Source organism: Malaclemys terrapin, chromosome 6, assembly GCF_027887155.1.
Source record: "Malaclemys terrapin pileata isolate rMalTer1 chromosome 6, rMalTer1.hap1, whole genome shotgun sequence".
NCBI lineage: Eukaryota > Metazoa > Chordata > Testudines > Emydidae > Malaclemys > Malaclemys terrapin.
In genome coordinates this window covers 28554882-28581294 of record NC_071510.1, presented here as the reverse complement: position 1 = coordinate 28581294, position 26413 = coordinate 28554882, and the positions used below count along the sequence as shown (strand labels likewise).

General features: G+C 46.6%; 1 protein-coding gene across 2 annotated transcripts in view; it reads right to left on the bottom strand.

Moving 5' to 3' along the window:
- The window catches only part of SNAPC3 (small nuclear RNA activating complex polypeptide 3), a 37150-nt gene extending 21740 nt beyond the window's left edge, over positions 1 to 15410 (bottom strand). For both annotated transcript variants that reach the window (XM_054032119.1, XM_054032118.1), the window contains exon 1: positions 15182 to 15410. In XM_054032119.1, the coding sequence (XP_053888094.1) occupies positions 15182 to 15408 (227 nt within the window). In that variant the 5' untranslated portion in view covers positions 15409 to 15410. The remainder of the gene's footprint in view (positions 1 to 15181) is intronic.
- Between the last annotated feature and the right edge of the window lie 11003 nt (positions 15411 to 26413).

Here is a 26413-nt window from a genome sequence, read left to right as displayed (position 1 = left end):
AGCTGCGTAAGGGCCAGGGTGGAAGTGACACTCTTGGAGAAGACCCTCCCCTTGATTCCCTGTTCACCCTGAGCAGCAAGAGATCTTCCATAATGAACACAGCCTGTGGAAAATGTGGGAACAGGAATGATTCTTATGCCCCTCCCCTACAGTGCTGGCTCTCCCCAAGAGCCACGTGCCCAGTATTGTCCTGGAACACTGAATTCCCCTGCATCTGCAGCTACTCACCATTTTGGGGGTCTTGTGGGTCATGTGTACTTGCCTGGGGTCAGCCAGTTAGCGATAGGTATGTGAATAGGGGTTGTGTTTTAAAACACTGATACAGTGGTCTGTGTGTTGCAAATAATATTGCTTCTGTAAAATGTTGCATTTTGGCTTCGCATATATGGCTTTGGGAACCCAGCCTCTCTCTTTGTTATCGCCGGCTGAACGGCTGCGCAGAATTAGAAAGCGGCACGAAAAAGTAGAGAGGATCTTCTCCATGATGTCATGCTGCACTCCGCGGCAGAAAAACAAGAAATGAACGAGTGGCAGGACAGCGAGCAGAGAGAACAAAAGGAGAACGTGGTGCGCCGGAACGAAGCCACGGAGCGGCTTTTAAACATGATGGAGCGCCAAGCGGACACGCTTCAGGCGCTCCTAGCACTGCAAACTGAGCAACTCTGCGCCTGCCCTCCCATGCAGCCGCTGTCGCAAAACTCTTTTCCATGCGCCCCACACACACCGCCAACACACTCTTGTCAACATCCTTGCTCCAGTCAGTACCCGCTGCATTCCACACCTGCCCCGTCACAGTCCAGCCCTGCGGACTCCCAGTACCCACTGCACTCAACACCCATCCCTCTGCAGTTTAGCCCTGCCTGAAGTACAGTATCCACTGCACTCTACTCCAAAGGAGAAGGTTGCATAGGATACCTGGACATACACAAATCTTTATTTGTCTTGGGACCCCTCCTCCTCCTCCTGGGACCCTCCCTTCCCCCATCCCCCTCAGTGCTGATGTGTTTTTTTGTTTGTCTCTCTCCTCCAGTTGTTTTTTAAAAAAAAAAACTGTTTTGGTTTGAAAGCAATCTTTATTCCATTAACTGAAAGGAAAGCAACAGACAATTTTCTTAAACCTTCACAGTGCATTGTCTCACCAATCACAATCACCTAGCATTACAAGCACTGCACTCCCAAGCATAGCAACAAATATTAGTGGCTTTCAGCTTCAAATTGCTACCTCTGGGCATCCCTGATCCTTATGACCCTGCACTGCGCCACTCTAATAGCCCTGGTCTCTGGCTGTTCAAATTCAGCGTCCAGGCACTGAGACTCAACGGTCCAGCCCTGAGTGAAGCTTTCACCCTTCCCTTCACAAATATTATGGTGTACACAGCACGTGGCTATAAGCATAGGAATATGGTCATTGGCCAGGTCCAGCCTCCCATATAGGCAGCACCAGCGAGCCTTTAAATGGCCAAAAGCAGACTCAGTCATTCTGCACTTGCTCAGCCTATTGTTAAACCGTTCCTTGCTGCTGTCAAGGTTCCCCTTGTATGGCTTCATAAGCCATGGCATTAAGGGGTAGGCAGGGTCTCCCAGGGTCACAATGGGCATTTCGACTTCCCCTACAGTGATCTTCTGGTCTGGGAATAAAGTCCCTGCTTGCAGCTTCCTGAACAGGCCAGTGTTCCAGAAGATGCGAGCGTCATGCACCTTTCCGGACCAGCCTGTGTTAATATCTATGAAATGCCCACAGGCGCCTGGAGAACCATCGAGAAATACCCCTTCCAATTAATGTACTCGGTGGCTAGATGGTCTGGTGCCAGAATTAGAATATGCGTGCCATCTATCGCCCCTCCGCAGTTAGGGAAGCCCATTTGTGCAAAGCCATCCACAATGTCACGTGCGTTGCCCAGAGTCACGGTCTTTTGCAGCAGCATGCGATTAATGGCCCTGCACACTTCCGTCAACACAAGTCCAAAGGTAGACTTTCCCCGGTCCAAACTGGTTAGCGACTGATTGGTAGCAGTCTGGAGTAGCCAGCTTCCACAGTGCAATCGCCAAGTGCTTCTCCAACGACAGGGCAGCTCTCATTCTCATGTCCTTGCAGTGCATGGCTGGGGCGAGCTCATCACACAGTCCCATGAAAGTGGCTTTCCTCATCTGAAAGTTCTGCAGCCGCTGCTTGTCATCCCAGATGTTTATGACGATGTGATCCCACCACTCACTGCTTGTTTCCCGGGCCCAAAAGCAGTGTGCCACTGTTGTCAGCACCTCCATGAATGCCACAAGCAATTCATGTCGTAGCTACTACGTGTGGCGAGATCAACGTCGGACACCTCTTGCCTTTGTAGTTTAAGGAATAACTCCACTGCCACTCACGTGTTAGTGAGAGCAAGCAGCATATTGGTCATCAGTTTGAGATCCATTCCTGCAGACAGAAGAGGCAGAGCACGCAATACATAAACCGTTGAAAGATGGCGCCAAATGCAGATGGAAGCACAGGTATTGCTGGGTTGGGAAGCAATGCATCACAGGGCTTTGGGACAGGACCCTGTATGCCCGGTGACCCCCTCTACCTTCCCACAATACTTAGTGGCAGAAGAGGAAGAGATGCTCTGTAGGATAGCTGCCCAGAGTGCACCATTCTGAATACCGATGCAAGTGCCAAACACAAACACACTATTGTGCAGGCAGCTGAAAGTGTGAACACACAACAGCGGTTTCCCTTCAGTGCTCTCTGAGCAGCTATGTAGCTGCGGGCGAAGAAACTCTGCCAGCATAGACATACCCTCAGGCTAATAAGCAGTGAAGATAAGGATTTTGCAGACTCTTCTGAATATCGCTCTTAAAGTTTGCCTTTCAAAATGTTTAAGTGCTCAAGCACTTGCAGGTTTAAGATACTTGTAGGAATTTCTGGTGGCTTCACCATTGCCATTATTATTAGCTAAAAGCATTACAACACTTTATAGTCTCTTTTAGTTAATAAGAGCCTTTTATGCTCAGGAACTATTCCTGTCCTGCTCAGGTTGACAAATGGAGGAGCATGTGTCTCTCTATCCATACAGCAGGTACAGCAGTCACAGTGCAAGTTTCCCTATACTGTTAGAATGCCTCAAACTTGACTAGGAGCAGTCATTTCTAAGAGGGAAAAAGTAATTCAGTTCTCATTACCATTCAATCTTTGGTGCCTCTGCAAAAACTGGCAATAATTGGTCTAGTCTATACACCTTGTCCTAAAAATTTTCCACCCACCGCAGGTACTAGCCACAAGTGACTATTGGAAATGCAACCACCAGGTGCATTGACCTGCTCCATGCATAGAGACACAACATGGTAGTTAAAACACTGACAGCCACTTGACTGTTTTACATAGGCCAATGAACAGCTGTCTTACAGACAAGGGCTCTCTGTCACTACTAACCTCGATCAGATTTGAACCAGTATCTTAGATGTGAAAGGCTCCATATTGAGTTACTGACCTCCATGCTATCCAGTCCTCCAGTACTGAGACTCTGCTAGACTAAGGATGTTATTTGTTACTTTGTTTGCCGTGTATGAAGTCTGCTGAGTTCAGCATGTATGATCTTAAAATTATAGAAAGTATCTGTGAGATGTTGTATAATATAGCATTCTCCTTGTTTGTTCAAGGGCTAAGGCATGAGACAAAGTGAAACTGACCGTTAGTGGATTGTAACATAAAAGAAAAAAATATTGGAATTGACTGGTCTAGTTTTCTTGTACAAGCTGACAAAAATGAAGAACTGAGTTATTAACCACAGAGAAAAATCATACATTAAAGTCTTTGTGGTATCCCTTTAAACTTTAGAGTGTATGTTATTTATGCTAGCAAAGCCTCTGTTTAATGGAGTAGCACTGGCTGTAAGCTTTTAGTCAGTGCTGGCTGCAACATCAGACTCACTTCTTCCTGCTACAATACATTCTGATAAACCCGGCTGTTAGGAAGGGATTAACTACTAACGATACACAACAAAGAAATCCAATTGTTATCAAACATGAAGCCTCTTGTGTAGAAACATCTTTCCATAGAAGTAAAGTTTTGGTTCTGGTCAGATGCCCTAATTGTAATAACCCAGTTTATGGTGTTTTATATTAATTTGAGATGATTTTGGTTTACTTCACCACAGGTAACAAATTCTCTTGAGGTTCTTATGATCCATCAGTACGGCAATAACTTTAACTCTTCCACTCTCCTGTGTGTTACCCCATAGACAGAATCGTTCTTTTCAAGTTGATAAGACAGGGGGATACATTTACTAGCACCTTTTGAAAAGAAAATTTCAGTGATTAGTTATAGTGTCTTGGAATCAGACTGGGATTCAGTCTCTCAGTCTGGTCCCTGGTTCCCCCTTTGCTTGTGGCTGCATTGGCTCTATACCTGATGCAGATTACTTCCCCCGCAGCACCAACTCATCTGTATTAGCTAGCGCAGTGATTCTCAAACTGTGGCTCGCAACCCTGTTCTAATGGGGTCACCAGGGCTGACTTAGACTTGCTGGGGCGCAGGGCTGAAGCCAGAGCCCCACCGCCCAGGGCCCAAGCCGAAGCCTGAGGACTTTAGCCCTGGGCGGAGGGTTTCAGTTATAGGCCCCTTGCCTAGGCTTCGGCTCTCCTGGGCGGCGCAGCTCAGATTTCAGTTTCCCATCCTGGGGTCATGTAGTAGATTTTGTTATCAGACGGGGTCGCGGTGCAATGAAGTTTGAGAACCCCTGAGCTAGCCTGTTGGAAAGGGGACAGAGTCATAACTGTATCCCCTCCTCACCTACTTGCACAGGAGCGAGGAATAAGTGGCCCCACAGAAGCTGCTCCCCATCTCCTCTGCACAGACTGGTGATATGGATCAAAGGACACTTGAATGGGTGAGTAAGGCTGCTCACAATTAAGCCCTTAGGTAGCTGGTAAATCTATATTAAAAACAATGCTTACGACAGTTTTCTGGTCAGTACTCAGTATTTCCACTTAATGAATAGCAGCTGGATCTCTCTGAAAGCTGCCGTTTTGCTAATTCTTCCTCAGAATGCACTTCTTAATGGGAAGTAGCTAGCGCTACAGGAGAGTATCTGAATTAATAAAAATAAATGTTTGCAGTTGCTGAAAGCTAAAGGATTTTTTAAATTCCCCTCCCCCACAATCAATATCCTCTCCCCTCCCTTCACAGAGTTTATTTTGCAACTTTGAAAGTCTCCAGTTTCCCATTCACTACAATAAGGAGAATACATCTAACATTTATATCACACCTTTTATCTTGAATATCCCAGAGTTCTACTCCATTCACCCACACGCCCCACATAAGAGATGGGAGATATCTACATGCCAAGCTGCAGAGCCATGAGAAAATGTATTAGTCAGGCCCTTTTGACTGTTCCATCTGCACGCTGTCCACTAATCCACTTCCCTGCGGAGATGTCTAACATTCCAAACCCCTGAGTAGCTTCAAACAGATGCCATTTAAAATACCCTGCCACGTAAATTGCTTCTTTCTTTCCCCCATCAACACAGAACCAGACCAAGAGAAGCAACAGTCGATGCTAGACCATTGACAGGTTATTTATTATATGTATTACCGTAGCATCTAGGAACCCTAGTCACAGACCAAGACTCTATTGTGCTAGGCACTGCACAAACACAGAACAAAAAGAGATGTCTAAGGAGCTTACAATCTAAATGTAAGACAAAAGATGGATGCAGACGGATGGGGAGAGCACAAGTAAACGATGAGACAGTATTAGTCAGCATAACAGGCAGTAGTCTCAGCACATCAGCAGCCTAACAAGTGTCAAGGTTTTAGTACGTGTTGCAGCAAAGATGAATTTTCCTATCCATATCACACAGCATGTCGGGCGCCTGCAAGTCTTCATCAGTTAGGAACTTCACGATTAATTGCACTGCCATCTGCGATGTCTTCATGACAGTTAACAGAGCATAGGAGAGCAGTGCGGGATCCATCCCTTCTCACAAAGATGTCGGGGTGTACAACAAAGAAGAGCCGTTGAAAAAATGCCACGAAAGAAAGCCGAAAGCCCATGGAGTGCTGGGACAGAAAGCAATGCATCACAGGACACTGAGCCTGGTCCCGAAACGCACCGTGATCTGTTACACCTTCCCACAACACCTAGCAACAGGAGGACTGTGGGATAGATACCCACAGTGCATTGCTCACACTGTCAATGATGGTGTCCCTACTGTGGATGCAATCTGCCGACAGAGGGAGCAAGTGTGACCATGAAATTCCTATTTCTATTATGTCGACATCACTTTTGTCGACACAAATTGGTAGCGTAGACACGGCCTTAAGGAGGGATTTGAAGTGAGATAATGAGGTAGCTCTTCAGATATTTACAGGATATGCCTCCCAAGCATATGGGGCAGCATGGGAGAAAACATGAGGTGCTTGTTTTAAAAATTTAACAAGTGAGCAATGGAGGCTGGCACTCTAGGCCAAAACCAACAGCTCGATAGTGAACGTGACAGGATAGCTGGGGTGGGGATAGGCCATGAATGGTCTCGAAAGTGAATATAAGCAGCCTGTGTTTACAACAGAGATGGGGAGATAGTGGAGGGATGCAAAGAGAGGTAGGTGACACGGTAAGAGCAGCTGGCTAGGAAAATGACCTTTGGAGAAACAATCTGAATGGATATGAGAAGGACAAGATGGCATTTGTCAAGGCCAGAGAGAGGAATATTACAGAAATCAAGATGAGAGCCTGGATGAGAGTTTTAGCTGCGTGGATGGATAGGAAAGGCTGTATCTTGGAAATATTATACAGAAGGAATTGGCAAGATTTACAGCATGTCTACTTATACAGCGCTGCAGCACGTCTGGTGAAAATGCTCTAGGCCAATGGGAGACAGCTCTCCCGTTGGCATAATAAAACCACCTCCGTGAATGGCAGAAGCTATGTCAGCAGGAGAAGCTCTCCTGCTGACATGGTGCTATGCACACAAGCGCTTATGTCGGGGTACCTTATGTTGCTCAGGAGGATGGTTTTTTCACATCCCTGAGCGACATAAATTATGCCAACAAACTGTAGTGTAGACATAGCCTGAATGGGAAGGCCTAGAGAGGTCCAAGTCAAAGATGATGCTCAGATTATGAACCTGAGTGACAGGCAGAATGGTGGTATTATCCTCACTAATTTAGAAAGGAGGTAACGGGGAGGGTTTAGGAAGGAAGATTAGAAGTGCTTCTTTAGCTATGGTGAGCTTGAGTGACAGCTAGACACTCACAATGAGATGTCAGACAAAAGGCTGAGATTTTAATTTGGACTGAAGAGGTCAGGTCTGGAATAGAAAGGTAGATCTGGGAATCATCTTGGAGATGAACTTGTGTTCATGGATGAGATCTCCCTACACTTATCTCTGGGCAAAGAGACAAGGACCAAGGACAGAACACTGTGGAACCTGCCACAGAAAGCTGGAAGGGGGGCAGAATGAGGAAGAGTCTCCTGAAGGACACAGTGAAGAAGCCAAGGTAGGAGGTCAGAGGAGAACCAGAAGAGAACAGAGTTATAGAAGCCAAGGTAGGACAAGATTTAAAGAAAAACATGGCTGACTGTGTCAAAGGATACTAACACAGAAGCATCATAACATAAGGAAGCCAAGAACACTAATTTTCTGAAGGGGTGTTGCTTTCGTTTCTACATCTAGTAGTCTGAGACATATCAGTATTAGAATTGTATCACTTTCCATGGAAGTCACATTTTTAGATGTTTTTGATTTGTTAGTTATAATTTCCCCGTCCTGCAAGGGCCCATACAGTTGGGATCAAATTTGTCCCTATATAATTTCATTAAAGTCAGTGGAGTCACACAAGAATAATTAGGCCCATGGTATTGTGGGAGCCTGGATTTATTTGAGTATAGTATATAATCAAGTAGTATCTAACATTTAAAAACTTGAAATATTTCTGAAAACAAGTTTTTCTGTATAGTTTGTGTCATATGCAGAGGTGTAACTCACTCTGCCATTTGCAAAAAAGATGGGCATTCTATACTGATGCTGGACAAACACGTGCATGAAGAGCTACCTCACACGTGGGACGGCAACAGCCAGTATTCTAGCCGAAGAAAACAGGACAAACTGTTTGTAAAACAGTGCCATGAGCTCTTCAACACCAGTGCAAAACAAACTGTTGACAGTCTCACTTGAAAGACAATGCAGTGTTCTACATGGAATTGTGATGATTTGTGGAATCAGTTTGCAAAATCTGAATTTGTAAGTTGATCTTGTGAAGTGGTTATGAAAACTGTTGTATCAGAATGCCTCTATGTCTACACACAACCACTTTTGCAGACAAGACTGTAAACAGGTCTCTCCCAGACTAGATAAAATGAAGAAAGATTAATCTTAACAACTGTACTTTGACCAAACAATGAGTATGTTAAAGAGGTTGGCGGAATCTAGTTTCTCCAACTTCCCTGGGGGCAAGGAAAGTGGAGAGTGTGTGGGAAAAAAATCACTTGAAGGAAAACAAACGAACAGGCATTATCCCATTGGGACAGGACAAGAAGCTTTGGATAGGATACTGGAGAGAGGAAGGGCACAGACTAGCCATGGTCAGAATAGCTGGCAAGAGAGGCTCCCTAACTGAAAGACAAGTCATGCACTGCAGCAGAAAGGACTTTCCCTAGCCCCAGAGGACTCTGACCCAGTCCAAAGAATGCTCAGAAGTGGTGAGACAGGGAAATGCACGTAGGATTTATTATTTTTGTACAGATCTGTGTATTTGTGCAATGGTAAGTACAGAGCAATGGTGGTTCAGAATCCTGTGCAGTCTATCTCTGTGTTTTGTCTTACACTTAACACATGCCCTTGAAGAGTCACCTGTGGAGTGGACCCAGAACACCCACACAGCTGGAGTTCTGGGACAGCATGTGTTTAAGCTTTGTTCGGAGTCTGGGGATTCGGTATCCAGCTCTCAAAGGGGAGTGCTAGACAGAGGGTCTGTGCCCCAAGACTAGGGTGACCAGACAGCAAATGTGAAAAATTGGGACGGGGGGGAGGGTAATAGGAGCCTATATAAGAAAAAGACCCAAAAATCAGGACTGTCCCTATAAAATTGGGACATCTGGTCACCCTACCCAAGACAGGGGTAGTGCTTGGACTCTGTTCAGATGCTGGAGTCTTAAAACACCCAGCGATTCAGTGGCTGGATCCACTCACAGCAGTCTAAGTGCCCAAGAGGAGGCATTTGACTAGGTCTGTCACAGGAATTTAATTGCTCTCCTCTGGAAAGATACTCTAGAGCTGTATAAATACTCTCAGGGATAAAAAGCTGAGTCAAACTTGTACAAAGTTGGACCTGTGGTCCCTGGAAATAGAAGACCACTAAGCCACGCCTTCACTGTAGCCTTACTTACATTGGATGACCACAGTAGCAAACTCCGCTTGTTAAATGTTTAAGTTATTTAGAACACATTTTAATATTTTATCTGATTTATTCCTTGTAATTGGATACAAAGATATTACCCTTTATATTACATATTTTTTCTTAAAGACAGTACTTTTATCACCTTTGAGACACTAATACTAATGACACTAAATACTAACACTTTAAGACACTAATACTTGCTTAATACAGCTTTATAACACATGCCTGGAGATACTTACAACTACACCTCCTAATAAAACAAGAAGGTTAATCGGGGCTGCAGTGAAATAAGGTACCTGCAACCGCACCTCCCCTGACCTACCTAAAATCCACACTGATCTTTGAGTCTAAGCCTGCTGTACACTTACACAATGAATAATTCAGCAGGTGAACTAGAATAATGAAGCTTAGTACTTTCCATCTTCAAAGCACTTGACCAACATTAACTATTTAATCTCTAAATTAATGAATTGATCTCTTTAACGCTTAGAGATTTGAACCTAGCCACCTAAGTACGTGAACAGCAACCCACAATGGTTATCTAAGCAAAACAATAATTGCCAATGACATCTGTAGGATAAGTATAGCTTTTTATACAAGTTAATTTCTAATCCAGGAGAAACTGAAGGATCTATAAAAATCAGTTCCACAACCTGATAAGATTAGTAGGTAGGCAAGTGAAAGTTGACTAATATACAAATCAGAACCAGACACGTGCATGGAAACTGAATACCGCAATTTCTCTGCTTTGGTAGGTCTTTTAAGAGATTTAATATAGGTATAGATGCTAGAACATGCACCAAGTTAAATATTATTCCATTGCTTCTTAATGTCAGATAATTTGATAAAGTAGATTGTCAAGAATAGACAGTTAACCATGTAATGTATTTTAACAGGATTTAACTATGGAAATTATAAAGTTGTAATTATGAACTCTTTTTTTTTTATAAAGTTCCTTCAGCCCATTATAAACAGGCTGCTTTCGTTACCTTTTTTGTTGCTATTTAAAGGAAGTGAGGGAGGAGTTTTTCTCCCTCTTTCCCCTCACACACTAGTCTAATGAGGCATAAATTCACCTTTTCATTGAAATCACTGTTTCGTTTATGAGAACAGTTATTGTAGATAAAACTGAAAATGATTACATCCAGGATGCATCTGCTTCAAGTAGAAGTCCTGTGAAGTCAGAGTTACAACAGGGATGACCGTGGCCTGTTGCTTCTCTCTAATACAGACTGAAGAATGCATTCAAGTTGTCACCTCATCCCAAAGAAAGAGGGACAGGAAAAATACAAGGGAAGGAATTGAAAGTAATCAGAGGCAGTCTTAGGGGTTGGGAAGACCTATATCAGGTGAGATTCAGAAAACTAGGGCTATTTAGTTTGAGAGGAGAACAACAACATGAGAGATTAGGGAACCAATTTTCAGCAGTGCCAGACCATTCCTGGGTATGCACACCTGCCTTCCTTCTGCTACAGGACCAATGGGCTGCTGTCAGGTGACTTGTTCTCTACCCTGGACAGCTGCTGCCTGCCCCATGTTCTCTCCTACTCCTTTCTCCTAGATGGCATTAGAGTTCACTGCTCTCTGCAGTGCAAAAGACAACATGAAGGGAGTGCTGTTCTGTAACATTGGGAGGGGGGGGTGAGACAACACATGGGGAAACACTGCAGAGGAAAAAGAAAATAAAGGAGGAGAGATCTGCAGGAGGAAAACTCAACACATAGAAGATACAGAGAAAAACAAGTAGAAACTGAAGGATGCTGAAAAATTAAAAAGCACATGCAAAAAACAAACTGAAGGGATTAAAAAGCCCGTGGAACTTGGGGTGTGGCCCATGTAACATCCTCAAGGCCATGCAGGTAGCATTAGGTGCGGCCCACAATGATAAACAGGTTGAGAACACTGCTCTAGAGGTTGGAGATTCTTATGCTTGGGGCATTCTGCATGAAGTTACGCAGTACAACAGCAGTAGTCTTAACTATTTTCTTGTTAAATTGAAGACTTGTTTTACTACTGTTTTTTCTTTGTTGGTAATAAAAGTGTTTGAATAACATACCTCAAAATGAATACTCTGCAAAGCCCAGTGAGATACTTAGAGAAAGAAAAAATCTTATCTCTAAAAAAAGAAGAACAGGAGTACTTGTGGCACCTTAGAGACTAACAAATTTATTAGAGCATAAGCTTTCGTGGACTACAGCCCACTTCTTCGGATGCATATAGAATGGAACATGTATATATATATACGTATATGTATATATATATATATATATATACACACATGTTCCATTCTATATGCATCCGAAGAAGTGGGCTGTAGTCCACGAAAGCTTATGCTCTAATAAATTTGTTAGTCTCTAAGGTGCCACAAGTACTCCTGTTCTTCTTTTTGCGGATACAGACTAACACAGCTGCTACTCTGAAACCAATCTTATCTCTAGATGTCAAGTCTCCTTACTGACCATTCCTGGTAAGCCTAACAGCCTCTCCCCAGCCTGCAGAGAAGATGCCTCTATCCCTCACCTAACCTGCTTGTCAAGTCCCAATTGTTAGAGTTCATTATCATATCAGGGTGAGGTTACATGAACAGCTTCACATAGGAGTGAATGTAATGTATAATGTAGTCTTTGTCACCAACACAAGGCTTAGCATCCTGCCATTACCCCCAGTGTTCCTGTCTGCAATTCCTGCATTCACAGGCCATTGTGATCTCAGCCTCCGTAAATATTTCTCACTGGTCAAAATTTGCATGTCCATCATTCTTGGCTTTCAGAGTTAAGATAATCTAGTGTAAGGGCATAATCTGTTTCTTTTTTAGTGGTCGTAGAAGTAGCAAGGATTTATCAATTTCCCTTGTGATGAAATATATACTGACAGACTACAGGCCCTGCATCACAAGCACCTTTCATTTTGACAGATCCCAAAACACATTACAAAATATAAACAGGAACCATTATCAGCAGCAACCATAGCACAGCCGCTCCTGGGATGAAAAACAAAAGCTATTTGACAGCACAAAGACATACTATCTAGTTATGGCAGGAAGTGAAGACTACTGTGTCCAGCTGAAATTACACAGGATATGTTAGGTAGGCAGAATATGGTGAACTGGAATTTGGCCAGGGACACCCTGCTTCTGTTAAAGTTAACTGCAAGTGCTCAGGACTTACACTGTATGTCTTATCCAGAAGATTACAATTCTAGTAGCACAGTACCACCCAGCACAATGCAGTGACACAGGCAAAGAAAAACCCATGGTTGGCCTGTGCCACCCAACTCAGGTTCATGGGGCTTGGGCTGCAGGGCTGTTTCACTGCTGTGAAAACCTCCAGGTTCAGGCTGGAGCCTAGGCTCTAGGACCTTGTGGAGTGGAAGGGTCCCAGAGCCTGGGCTCCAGCCCAAGCCCAGAAGTCTACACAGCAATCAAATACCTCATCAGCCCGATCCCCGCAAGCCTGAGTTGGCTGGCACAGGCCAGCCCTGGGTTTTCTTTGCTATGTAGACATAACCTCAAAGGCTGTATCCTCACTGGGAAGGCTTACGAAAGAATTCCCTCTGGTTCTGCTAAGTCAGTATTAAAACAAGCAGGAGCCCTAACGTAGGCAAGGCTCCAGTGGTCTGAGCCCCTTTTCTCTTTATCAATAGACCTGTTGAAAGCCAAGTCCAATCAAACCAGTCGAAAAATTATTTTAGCACTGGAACCTTATCTACATTAAAGCGTCCAGCAGCGCAAACACTGGTTCAATTCAACTGGTGAGAGAATGGTGGTAATTTTTGGTATGTTTTTCCAGTGAAGACAAGATTGAAGAGCACCATCTACTGAATCACAGACACTCCTTCCTGCAGCATCTCAATTATCTTTGCAGGCCTTCCTTCCTCAATAGCTTACTAAGCTCTAATGTTTAGATAATGTTTACCTGCATCTGACACATGGATCTGACACTTAGATTAGTACTTCATAGTTTCCCCCCTGTATTCATAGTTACTACCTCCTGTCTTCAAACTGCAACAAGAGATGTTCTTGTCACCCCACTCCAGCAGCTTTTCTTCTGCCAGAACAGCTTTGGCTTTCCACTCAGGCACACATTTTGAAATAAATATTGCAATTAACAAATGAGTTTTGTCATTTAATGACATTTTTGTTAACACTGGTTAAATGATGAATAATATTAAACACCGTGTTTGCTATCATGGAGATGGGCACAGGGGTAATTTTGTCTTACAGCTTTACTAGCCTTTATTATTACAGCATGCTGTTCAGAGTATATGTACTTTCTTTTTACTTGTAATTATCATGAGCAGTTGGGTGCTGAAGGAAACTTACCAAGCCAAATTCAATACTTGGGGTAAGCTGGTGCAACTCTATTGACTTCAATGGAGTCATGCCTACTTACACCAGGTCTGAACTTAGTCCAATGTGTGTAGCTTGAAAAAGCAAATGGTTTCTTTCTAGCATTCGCAAAGAACTCCAAAAAATTAAAATCAAACCATATAAACTTGAGCCAGTTCTCTACATGGTACATATTAAAAATACTCTGGAGAACTACAGCTCCTTTCACTCTGATGTTAAAACACTTTGCAAATATAAATGCATTTAGCCTCGCAACACCCACCGTAAGTATTAACCTCATTTTACAGAGGCAGAGAAACTGAGGCACAAAATTTGCCCAAGGCCACACATCGAGTCAGTAACAGAGCTAGAAACAGAACTCAGGTGCACGTCTACAAAATATACTCTAGCTCACCACAAGTTGATGGGCTTGTTGCAAGAATGAGTGGGTGACATTCTGTCACCTTTCTTATGCAGGAGGATAGATTACAGAATCATCATAATGGTCCTTTCTGGGCATAAAATCTATTAACTTTTCACTCCAAGTCTGTTGCTTTAGCCATTAGACAACTTTCTCCCTTGATACTAGGGCCCAGCCTTACAATTTACTGGTCTGCAAGCAGGCGTGAGGCTCCCAAAGGAGTGAAGCCTCCTCACCAGTCTTAACAATGGAGGTGGGAAAGTAAGACACACATATTGCAAGTCTATGCCCCAAAGAGTCAGCTGTGTTGCTTGTGCTTAAAGCCAGCCCTGCATGCAAGGCAGACTAAGACCAAGTCTATACTTAAAACTTTCGCCGCTACTGTACTATCAGCTAGAGGTGTGTTTTTTTTATGACATTTTCAGACCAAATAGAGCTCTAGTGTAGGCACAGTTGTTATTATAAAAACAAAACAAGCAAATTTTTGCCAGTACCGTTTATTTAGTTCAGGGAACTAGCATAAGCTATACTGACAAAATCACTTTAAGCACAAAAGTACTGACAAAAGCACCATGCCTACACTTGAAAGGGTTTGCTGGAGTAGCTATACCTACCAGCCCTCCCGAATCGATACACAACTTGCACCAAGTATAGCTTAAACCAGTTCCCCAAGCAGAGTAAGTTATAGCCACAAGCCAACTTTTTTTGCCAATATAACGGCATCTCCACAGAGGGCACAGCTCTTTCAGCCAGGAGTTGGGAGTGTATAAAAACAAAAGGCTCCCCCCTGACTGACACAGCTATGCCAACAAAGCTTTTAAATATAGACCAGGCCTAAGGAAATTAGCTGTTTCTGCTGAGGCTAAATAAACGCCTCCCACCACTCTGGGTCAGCCCTGCAGCAGCACGCAGATCCCTCCTTCCTCTCTCCCAGAGCCTCATGCTTTTCATGCATTACAAAGGCTTTTGCTTCCCCTGAATGACCCGCACAAGAAGGGAGTGTGTCGCGGAGGCGGGGGGGGAATCAGGATTTCCCCCATGCACTAGTTGCAGTTACCTGCACACAGCCCTAAGCTCTGCTGCAGTCTCCAGCCCGCAGCCCAAATCCTCAGCCACGGCGGCAGCCCCGTCCTCTGCCACCGCCCCCTGCACAGCCAGGTCTGCCCCGTGCAGGTTCTGCTTCCAGAGCGCGCCAAAGGAACCCACGTGAAACACGCGCGTGAGCAACTCGGGCACCTCGTACTCCGGCACCACGCCGCTAGCACTGCCACTGCTTCCAGCCATGTTTACAGCACCCCGGGGGGGGGTACCGGGAAGCGAGCGCCCGATGCATTCTGGGATTTGTAGTTTCCCATTCTCCTGTCTCTCAGCAATTAAGAGGCTCCATTCCCAGACACCCAGCCTGCTGGTTTCCTTGCACTGAACTGCACAGTCTGCACGCAGCAGCACCAGCCAGCTAAGCACAGTTCTCAGGCCAAAACCTGTGTGACTATTAAATAGTCTGGTAAGAAACTCACTTCTTTTTAACTACTTAATATTTGTCTCTTTTTTTTAAAGGTTCTTTGCATGCCCAGTAAAAACACTTAACAATGAGCACAACACTAATTGCAGGCTCTCCATATAACCAAAATGATGATAGCAGGGGGCTCTCATGTACCATGATGTGTAGGGGGATGAGATGTCCCGATTTTACAGGGACAGTCCTGATTTTTGGGTCTTTTTCTTATAAAAGCTCCTATTACTCCCCCCAACCCTTGCCCCAATTTTTCACATTTGCTATCCGGTTAGGGTGACCAGATTACCACTATAAAATATCGGGACGGGGGCGGAGCAAAAAAAGGGGGGGACGGAGCAAAAAAAAAAGTTTTAAGGGGCCTGGGGCATTAGCAGGCCCCGCACGCTGCCCTCCCCGAGTCCCCGCGGAGCCTCCCGCCCCCTGGCCCGCCACGGGCATATGCGGGGCGCAGTGGGTCTGGGCGGGGGAGCGCGGAGTGGGCAGGAGCCGGGGTGGGGGGGCGGCAGGGGCCGAATCCCCGCTGCTGCCAGGGAGCCCCGCGCCTCTCCCTCCTGCTCGCGGCTGTGGCTCCTTCCCGGCGGGACGTGCCTCCCGCTGCCCCGGCCACATGCGGCGCGCGTCCCCCGCGCCTAGTTTCCCTCCCGCCGGGAAGGAGCAGCTGGACGCGCGCCGCATGTGAGTGGGGCAGGTCGGGGGGCGCGTCCCGCCGGGAAGGAGCCGCAGCCGCGAGCGGGACGGAGAGGCACGGGGCTCCCCGGCAGCAGCAGGGATTCGGCCCAGGCCCCCGCGCCGCCCACCTGGCCCCTGCCCGCTCCGCGCTGCCCCCGCCCGGACCCACCGCGCTGCCCCGTGGGCTGCAGGTCTGGAGCAGCCTTCAGGCTGCGCTACCGGCCCCGGGTGCAGCAGCCCGGGCAGAAGCCCTCTGGCGCGGCGGGGGGGCTCACAGCTGAGCCCCCCTGTCTCCCTCCCTTGCCAGCCCCCCTTTGCCCGCCCGGTGCCCGGGTGCTGGAGCTGACTCACCAGCTCCAGGATCCAGGCACCGCCTCCGCCATCCCCTCCCTCCCAGGCTTGCGCGGCCATGCTGCAAGCCTGGGAGGGAGGAGGAATGCTGGGGAAGAGGCGGGGCCAGGGCGGGGATTTGGGGAGGGAGCCAATGGGGGAAGGAGAGGGTGGAGCCGGGGCGAGGGGGGGCCCGAGCGCCGGAGCGGAAGGGAAAATTTCTTCTTTGTCCAGTGTCCCGACCAAACATTGGTCGGGACGCGGGACAAAGAAGCAAATATCGGGACAGTCCCGATAAAATCGGGACGTCTGGTCACCCTATGTCCGGTCACCCTAATGATGTGGGATGTCAAGACAATGCTGCATATGTGAATATTTTTTAAGAAAACTACTACTGGAAGGAGTAGGTTTAATAATAGCTTCCCTCTATTAAAACACCTTTAATCCCCAAACACTTATTATTAGTCTATGTGTTTTGCTAACTTCTTAAGTAAGCGAGGTGCTTTTCAGAGAGTTATAGAGAGAAGGCCCCTGCCTAGAAAAGGTTACAATCAAAAATCCTCAAACTGCAACCTGATCTGTGTGGGTGGACTCTTGTGCCCATGTAGAGCCCCACTGACTTCAGTGGGACACCACACAAGTGTGAAGGCCCAGCTGTGTGGCTCATATTACAGGATTGCGGCCCACAGAGCAGGTTGTACAAATGGGACCACTCGCAGTAGTAAATTTACTTCCAGTTGCATGGGTTTACTAGAGTGCGTCAAAATAATGTTTCGAAGGAAATTTCACACAATACATTAATTTCCTTTCAAATTTCTCTGTATTTATTGGCAAAATGAAGAATTTTGTTTTATCTTGTTGAAAAATTACATGAAAATTTTGAACAAAATGAAAATGTTATATTTGGCATTTTTGACCAGCCCTACTGGTTAGGGTTGGTGCCCTAGTAGACAATAAACAAATGATGAGATACAATAGTTAAGGACTAAGCAGTTAAGCTAGCATACTTTAAAAAAAAATCTAATGCCTATTTCTCTCTATTAACCTCTTCCACCCTCATCCTCGCAACCTAGGCATTGCCATATGAGATGAGTGGTCTCCTAGCAGATGCTTCAGAGGAAGATGCATGAAAGCCCATAATGGACAATTATTGAATAACCCGCCTATAGGGGAAGTTTCTTCCAAGCTTCCATCAGAATGCTTCAGCAAACCACAAAGACTAGGAACTATAGGCCATTTGAAAAGGGTATATTTTAGGCCTTGGCCACACTTGCAGCTGTACAGCGCTGTGAGTTAAACCTGTCTTCGTACAGCTGAGTAGGGAAAGCGCTGCAGTCTGTCCACACTGACAGCTGACAGCGCACTGTCATGGCCACATTTGCAGCGACATTGGGAGCGGTGCATTCTGGGCAGCTATCCCAGCGTTCAAGTGGCTGCAATGTGCTTTTCAAAAGGGGTGGGGTGGGGTGGAGTGTGACAGGGAAAGTGGGGGGGGAGAGAGTGGGTTTTTGGAGTGCGGACACACACCCTGCCTTGCAAGTTCCGACCTCCCTCCCTCCTGCACCCCTCTCTCACTCACTGAAAACAAACAGCTGTTTGTTTTTTTCCTCACAGATCAGATAAGCAGCCACTCACCGAATTGGACCCCTTCTCCCCCCTCGCCGCCTCTCTCTTCAAGCAAACATTAGCTGTGGGCTTCCAAAGGGAGCCGCCCTGCCTCTACTCATTCACAGCAAACAGTAGCTGTGTTTGTTTTTTTGATAAGCAGCTCCGGGAGCCCGGAGTTCACAACAAAACAAAGAGAGGCATCACAACAAAACAAGGATAGGAAGCTTCACTTAAAAGGATTATGAGGTAATAAGGTTACTCCCCATTTACACTGGAGCACCAGCGTCTCAGCCACTCCGCAGCAGCTGTTATTCCTCTCGGGGAGGTGGAGTACCTGCAGCGCTGTAGCCACTGAGGCCTTGTCTACACTACGAGAGTAGTTCGATTTTACTTAAATCGAATTTTTGGAATCGATATTGCAAAGTCGAACGTGTGTGTCCACACTAAGGACAGTAATTCGACTTTGTGAGTCCACACTAACGGGGAAAGCGTCGACATTGGAAGTGGTGCACTGTGGTCAGCTATCCCACAGTTCCCGGAGTCCCCGCTGCCCATTGGAATTCTGGGTGGAGCCGCAAATGCCTTCTGGGTAAAAAAAAGGTGTCCAGGGTGCTTTTGGGTAACTGTCGTCATCCGTCCATCACTCCCGCCCTCCCTCCCTGAAAGCGCCGGCGGGAAATCAGTTCGCGCACTTTTCTAGTCAGTGACAGCGCGGACGCCACAGCACTGCGAGCATGGAGCCTGCTGCAACCATCACTGCAGTTGTGGCCGCTCTCAACGCCTCGCAACTTATCATACACCTTTCCCTGAGGCAGATGCAGAAAAGTCAGGCGAGGAGGCTACGTCAACGCGGTGATGGCCTGAAGTCTGAGAGTAGCACAGACCTCTCAGAAAGCAGGGGACCCAGCGCCGAGAACATCACGGTGGCAATGGGTCATGTTGATGCCGTCGAAAGGAGATTCTGGGCACGGGAAACAAGCACTGAGTGGTGGGACCGCATAGTGCTGCAGGTCTGGGATGAATCCCAGTGGCTGCGAAACTTTCGCATGCGGAAGGGAACTTTCCTGGAACTTTGTGAGTTGCTGTCCCCTGCCCTGAAGCGCAATGACACCCGGATGCGAGCAGCCCTGACTGTCCAGAAGCGAGTGGCCATAGCCCTGTGGAAGCTTGCAACGCCAGACAGCTACCGGTCAGTCGCGAACCAGTTTGGGGTGGGCAAATCTACCGTGGGGGTTGTTGTGATGCAAGTAGCCAAGGCAATCGTTGATGTACTGCTGCCAAAGGTAGTCACCCTGGGAAACATGGAGGCGATCATAGATGGCTTCGCAGCGATGGGATTCCCAAACTGCGGTGGGGCCATAGATGGAACTCACATCCCTATCCTGGCACCGGAACACCAGGCCAGCCAGTACATTAACAGAAAGGGCTACTTTTCCATGGTGCTGCAAGCACTGGTGGACCACAGGGGACGTTTTACCAACATCTACGTGGGATGGCCGGGCAAGGTTCATGACGCTCGTGTTTTCAGGAACTCTGGTCTGTTTAGACGGCTGCAGCAAGGTATTTACTTCCCGGACCACAAAATAACTCTTGGGGATGTGGAGATGCCTATAGTCATCCTCGGGGACCCAGCCTACCCGCTAATGCCCTGGCTCATGAAGCCCTATACTGGCGCCCTGGACACTGAAAAAGAACTCTTCAACTACCGGCTGAGCAAGTGCAGAATGGTGGTGGAGTGTGCTTTTGGCCGTCTCAAGGGGAGATGGAGAAGCTTACTGACTCGCTGTGATCTCAGCGAAACCAATATCCCCATTGTTATTGCAGCTTGCTGTGTGCTCCACAATCTCTGTGAGAGCAAGGGGGAGACCTTTATGGCGGGGTGGGAGGTTGAGGAAAATAGCCTGGCTGCTGATTACTCACAGCCAGACAGCCGGGCGATTAGAAGAGACCAGCGGGAAGCGCTGTGCATCCGGGAGGCTTTGAAAGCAAAGTTCCTGAGTGAGCAGGGTAACCTGTGACTTTAAAGTTTGTGTATTGAGAAGCTAAACCTGCCCCCATTTCTTTGCCCAGTTAATGTTGACTATCCTATCCAGTTACATACCCCCTTCACCCCACTTCCAACACACATTTCAAAATAAAAATAGTTCTACTTTGTTAAAGCACACCGTTTTCTTTAATACTGTATTCGCGGGAATTTTTTAAAACTGGGACGCAGACTGTGGTGCGGAGCGGGTGTACTGTAGTGGCGCGAATGCAGCTTCTAAACTCAAGGATTGACAGGCTCCGCTGCGGTGGGATGGTTGTTTCAACGGAGCCTGTCACCCCTCCTGATAGGGACTGTGTGTATGGGGGGGTCTATGTGACTTTGTGGCAGGGGGAGGACGGTTACAGATCCCCTGCTGTGTGGCTCTGTGATCCTGCCTAAGGACCGCCGCTTAAGATCTGTAACTGCCCTCCCCTGCCACAAAGTCACAGAGCAACCCACCCCCCACCACATAACATGAAAACAACCTCCCAGACTAACCAGGGTAACTAGTCACTGCATCACTGCACTATGTATGTGCCCTGCTGCTGTGCCTGCCCCCGACTATATACCCTGCCAAAGGTGACTGTCCTGTCGAATTACCAACCCCCTATTCCCCCCCTCCTGCAAAAGAACATGATGGAAACAGTAGTTAACAGAAACGTATTTTTTATTATCAACCAAACATGGAACTGGGAAAGTGAAACTTGGACGGGGGCTTGTGTCAGGCGGGAAGGAAAGAACTTGTCAAATTTTGGGGAATGAGAGCCTTCTGCTGCTCGAGCTCTCTGCAGGGGTGGAGTGAGAGTTAGCAGGGACTCTGCCGCCTCTCCTTCTGTGCACTTTGGGTGAGGGGAGTATGGGACTTGGTGGCGGGGGAGGGCGGTTAGAGATGGACTGCAGCGGGGCTCTGTCCTCCTGCCTCCGTTCCTGCAGAACATCCACAAGGCGCCGGAGCGTGTCCGTTTGCTCCCTCATTAGTCCAACCAGGGTTTGAGTCGCCTGCTGGTCTTCCTGACGCCACCTCTCCTCCCGATCCATGTTGGCTTGGTGCATTCGGGTCAAGTTCTCCCGCCACTGGGTCTGCTGTGCTGCCTGGGCTCTGGAGCAGGCTATAAGCTCCGAGAACATGTCCTCCCGTGTCCTCTTCTTCTTATGCCTAATCCGCGCTAGCCTCTGGGAGTGTGATGACAGGCTAGGTTGTGAGACAGTCGCAGATGGGGCTGTGGGAATGGGAAAAAGGGAGTGAATTCCTCAGAAAGATAAATGTAGTTGTGAACAAAGAACATAGTCTTTCTCTGTTAACAAGACCATGCACAGCACCTCTCACATGCGCACTCAGCACAAGGTCGAATTCTCGGCCTTCGCATTCAGTGCCTGGGGTCTTCTACAGCACATTTGAGAAGCCTCTCAGGAGAACGGAATTTCTGTTGCAGGCAGACATGGTAAGCCGTAGACTTGTGGCAGCTTAAAACTTTAATATTAGCAATGGCCTCATTTCACATTGAAATCAATGTCGGTCCCTGCTGCCAGCAATTCGGCAAGCAGGAAGTCTGCTCCTGTCCCACACCCTCGCGGCTGTCCCCGGGAACGATCCCTTTCGGCTGCCCCTCTCCCGCCTCCACCGCGTGGCTGCAAACCAGCGGTTACAGTTCTGTAAAGGAACGGCAAAGCAGTCCCAACACTAACATTCCCCTACCTCATTCAAAGCAGGTCATCATGAGCGACATCACCCTCATGAGGATCTCTGACAGCGAGAAAGAGAGAATGCTCCGGGAAAGCCTGCAAAGACCAGGGCCGTATGCCGCCATGCTGTGCAGAGCAATGATTCCAGAGTACTTGATAGTCTCGTGGCGTGGCAACGTGTCCTACTACGGAGGACCCAATAAGGCCGCTCTCCCCAAGAACCTAATGCAGCGGATTTCCAATTACCTCCAGGAGAGCTTCCTCGAGATGTCACAGGAGGATTTCTGCTCCATCCCCGGACATATAGACCGCATTTTACTGTAGCTGCTGTAGCAGTGACTAACCAGTAGAGCGGCTTGGGCAGGACAATCATGCAAAACCGGACATTGCTAGATTTTTTTTCAATAGTTGCACTGCCCATGACTGAACCGTTAAGCTAATCAAACTAATCATGAGAAACCCATTTTTTAAATTGTTAATATTCCTGTTCTGTTACAAATAAATGTTTAGATTTTTACAACACTTACTGGCTGATCCTTCCCCAGATTCTGTGTCCGGGGTAACGGCTGGGGAGGGTTGGTAGGGGATCTCTGTAAGGGTGATGAAGAGATCCTGGCTGTCGGGGAAATCAGCGTTGTGAGCGCTGTCGACTGCCTCGTCCTCCTCATCTCCTTCCTCATCTTCCCCGTCTGCTAACATGTCCGAGGATCCAGCCGTGGACACTATCCCATCCTCAGAGTCCACGGTCACTGGTGGGGTAGTGGTGGTGGCCGCACCGAGGATGGAATGCAGTGCCTCGTAGAAACGGGATGTCTGGGGATGGGATCCGGAGCGTCCGTTTGCCTCTTTGGTCTTCTGGTAGCCTTGTCTCAGCTCCTTGATTTTCACGCGGCACTGCGTTACATCCCGGCTGTATCCTCTCTCTGCCATGTCTTTAGAGATCTTCTCGTAGATCTTTGCATTCCGTCTTTTGGATCGCAGCTCGGAAAGCACGGACTCATCGCCCCACACAGCGATGAGATCCAAGACTTCCCGATCAGTCCATGCTGGGGCCCTCTTTCTATTCTGAGATTGCACGGCCATCACTGCTGGAGAGCTCTGCATCGTTGCCAGTGCTGCTGAGCTCGCCACGATGTCCAGACAGGAAATGAGATTCAAACTGGCCAGACAGGAAAAGGAATTCAAATTCAAATTTTCCCGGGGCTTTTCCTGTGTGGCAGTTCAGAGCATCCGAGCTCGTACTGCTGTCCAGAGCGTCAACAGAGTGGTGCACTGTGGGATAGCTCCCGGAGCTATTAGCGTCGATTTCCATCCACACCTAGCGTAATTCGACATGGCCATGTCGAATTTAGCGCTACTCCCCTCGTCGGGGAGGAGTACAGAAGTCGAATTAAAGAGACCTCTATGTCGAACTAAATACCTTTGCGGTGTGGACGGGTGCAGGGTTAATTCGATGTAACGGCGCTAACTTCGACATAAACGCCTAGTGTAGACCAGGCCTGAGATACAGCGCTGTACATGCCTTGCCAGTGTGGATGGGGAGTGAGTTACAGCGCTGGGGGCGGCTTTATTGCGCTGTAACTCTCAAGTGTAGCCAAGGCCTTAGAGTACAGCTTGAAAGAGGAGAGTACATGACCAAAAGGAGTCAGGAAAGCGGGTCCATACAGAGATTACTACGTAAAAGGGGCAAGGAATGGAGTGCGGGAGACACACAGTGAGGTTTCTCCTGCAGCTTCGGCAAAGGGAAGAGGCTAAAGAGGAAGGACAGGAAAAAAAAAAACCCTTTATAAGCTATAAAGCAGTGCTCAATTCCTTCACTGGCTTCTACTCTTCTCTTCATAGCAGGCGAAACATTTTGCAGCCGGGTCTTGCAAGCTTCCGCATCAGGCCTTTAATCCAGACTGTATCGATGGCTGATGACATGTCTACAAAATCTGCGCCAGTCTTAAATTTCTTCCGGAATCCGGCCTCAACACATGTTACAAAGGGCCAAAATTTGGTTGCAACAACTGCATTTAATCTGGAATCCTGCTTGTTCTTCGGGGGATCACTGACTCGACGAGAGGACTGACTCTCCAGAGAATGATACATTCCAGGAATTTATAGGTAGTGCACAGGAGTGATATCGACCTATAACTTCCTGGGTCATCGGTTGGCTTGACTGGTTTGAGTATGGCAATAACTATCGCCTCCAGCCAGGCTTTTGGGATGCATCCAGATTCCATGGTTTTGGTGTATAGTTTTGCCAGCTATTGGACTCTCCTGGGGCCTAGTTGATGAAGAAATTCCAGGGGGATACCATCTCTGCTGGCCATCTTTCCTTTCTTCATTGTGGCTAAACTGTCTTTCACTTCATCTGTACTGATGGCGGTGGGGTCTTGTGGAAGGATTGAGGTCACTGTCCAATGTAGTTGACAATGGATCTCTTGCTTGGTGTTTTTGTTGAGTGGTCCTTTTGTGCTCTTCCCAATTTGGAGGCTATGAGATTGGGCTGAATTTTTGAGGTTTGGTATTCTGTCAGATTAGCAGCTCCGAGACGTTGTAGTAAGGCCCAAGCATGGTGACTAGCAGTTTAAAAAATATATATGTTGGTTAAGGGATTTGCAAGTAGGAATATTTCAGAGTTTGCAAGATTATTTTTTAACAGGAGGAAATAGTTTTATGGTTAAAGTATGCAACTTAGCTATTCAGGAGCTATGTGTTTTATTCCCATCTCTGCCACTGACTTAGTTACTCTGTGACTGTGAAAAAGTCACTTATCCATAAATTATGTATAATGATATTTTCCCACTCTAGAGTAGTGTTTTGAAGATTAATTAATTATTGTAATATGTTTCATGATTCTTAGGTGGAAGAAGCCTAAATAATTAAGTGTACAAGAATGTTAGTATAATAATTGGCATTGTTCACTTGTCGCTTAGCTTTCCCAATTTTTTTTTGTTATGATTTCACCAGTCTTCTCCAACTCTTTTCCATTTTTTGTGTAATCTCTTTTTGTGTCATGATATTTTACATTTACCAAATGTGTAAAAGTTATTTAAAAGCATATCCTGACGTGGTTACATTCCACATGATCACAAGCTTAATTAATTGGCTGTGATCAAAATATATTATTTTTCGAAATACTTTTATTTATGTTGTAACTAATATAGTTTCTTTGAACTGTGAATAAGACCATTTTCAGTCTAAAGTTAAAGTGAGGACTCGGCTGGCGACAGCTCAAGAAGCCACATGAGCGTCTTGTTACTGTCTCTGATTTGCATTTTTCTTATTAGATACACTAATTGATCTGTTTATATAATCACAAGACCCATTACAAACTAACAGTGGCAAGGAAATGAATTGAGATTATTTGAACTGGAGATGTAAGGGTTGTGACGGGTTGGATCACAGAAACCCCCTTGGGAGCTGCCAACAGATGTGCAAAGACTACCCCTGCTTCTGTTTTCCCTGCCAGCTCAGGACTCCAGCACCCTGTCTTGCTGAGCCAGACACTCCCATCTGGCTCCAGACACAGGTCCAGGGTCTGAATCTCCTGTCCCAAAGCTGCAAGTTTACCTGAAAACAGCTCACAGTAGTGTGCTTGTCTTTAGCACTCAGATGCCCAACTCCCAATGGGGTCTAAACCCAGATAAATCCGTTTTACCCTGCATAAAGCTTATGCAGGGCAAACTCATAAATTGTTCGCCCTCTATAACACTGATAGAGAGATATGCACAGTTGTTTGCTCCCCCAGGTATTAATACATACTCTGAGTGAATTACTAAATAGAAAGTGATTTTATTAAATACAGACAGTAGGATTTAAGTGGTTCAAAATAGTAACAGACAGAACAAAGTAAGTCACCAAGCAAAATAAAATAAAATGCGCAAATCTATGCCTAATCAAACTGAATACAGATAATCTCACCCTCAGAGATGCTTCAGTAAGTTTTTTCTCAGACTGGACACCTTCCAGGCCTGGGCACAATTCTTTCCCCTGGTACAGCTCTTGTTGCAGCTCAGGTGATAGCTAGGGGATTCTCCATGATGGCTCCTCCCTCACTCTGTTCTCTTCCCCCCTTTATATATCTTTTGCATAAGGCGGGAACTCTTTGTCCCTCTGGGTTTCCACGCCCCCTCACTGGAAAAGCACCAGGTTAAAGATGGATTCCAGTTCAGGTGACATAATCACATGTCACTGCAAGACTTCATTACTCACTTGCCAGCACACACATATACAGGAAGACTCACAGGTAAATACAGCCATCTGCAGACAATGGGAGTCATCAAGATTCCAAACCATCATTAATGGTCCACACTTTACACAATTACAATAGGCCCTCAGAGTTACATTTTATATTTCTAGTTTTAGATACAAGAGTGGTACATTTATACAAATCAGATGATCATACTCAGTAGATTATAAGCTTTGTAATGATACCTTACAAGAGACCTTTTGCATGAAGCATATCCCAG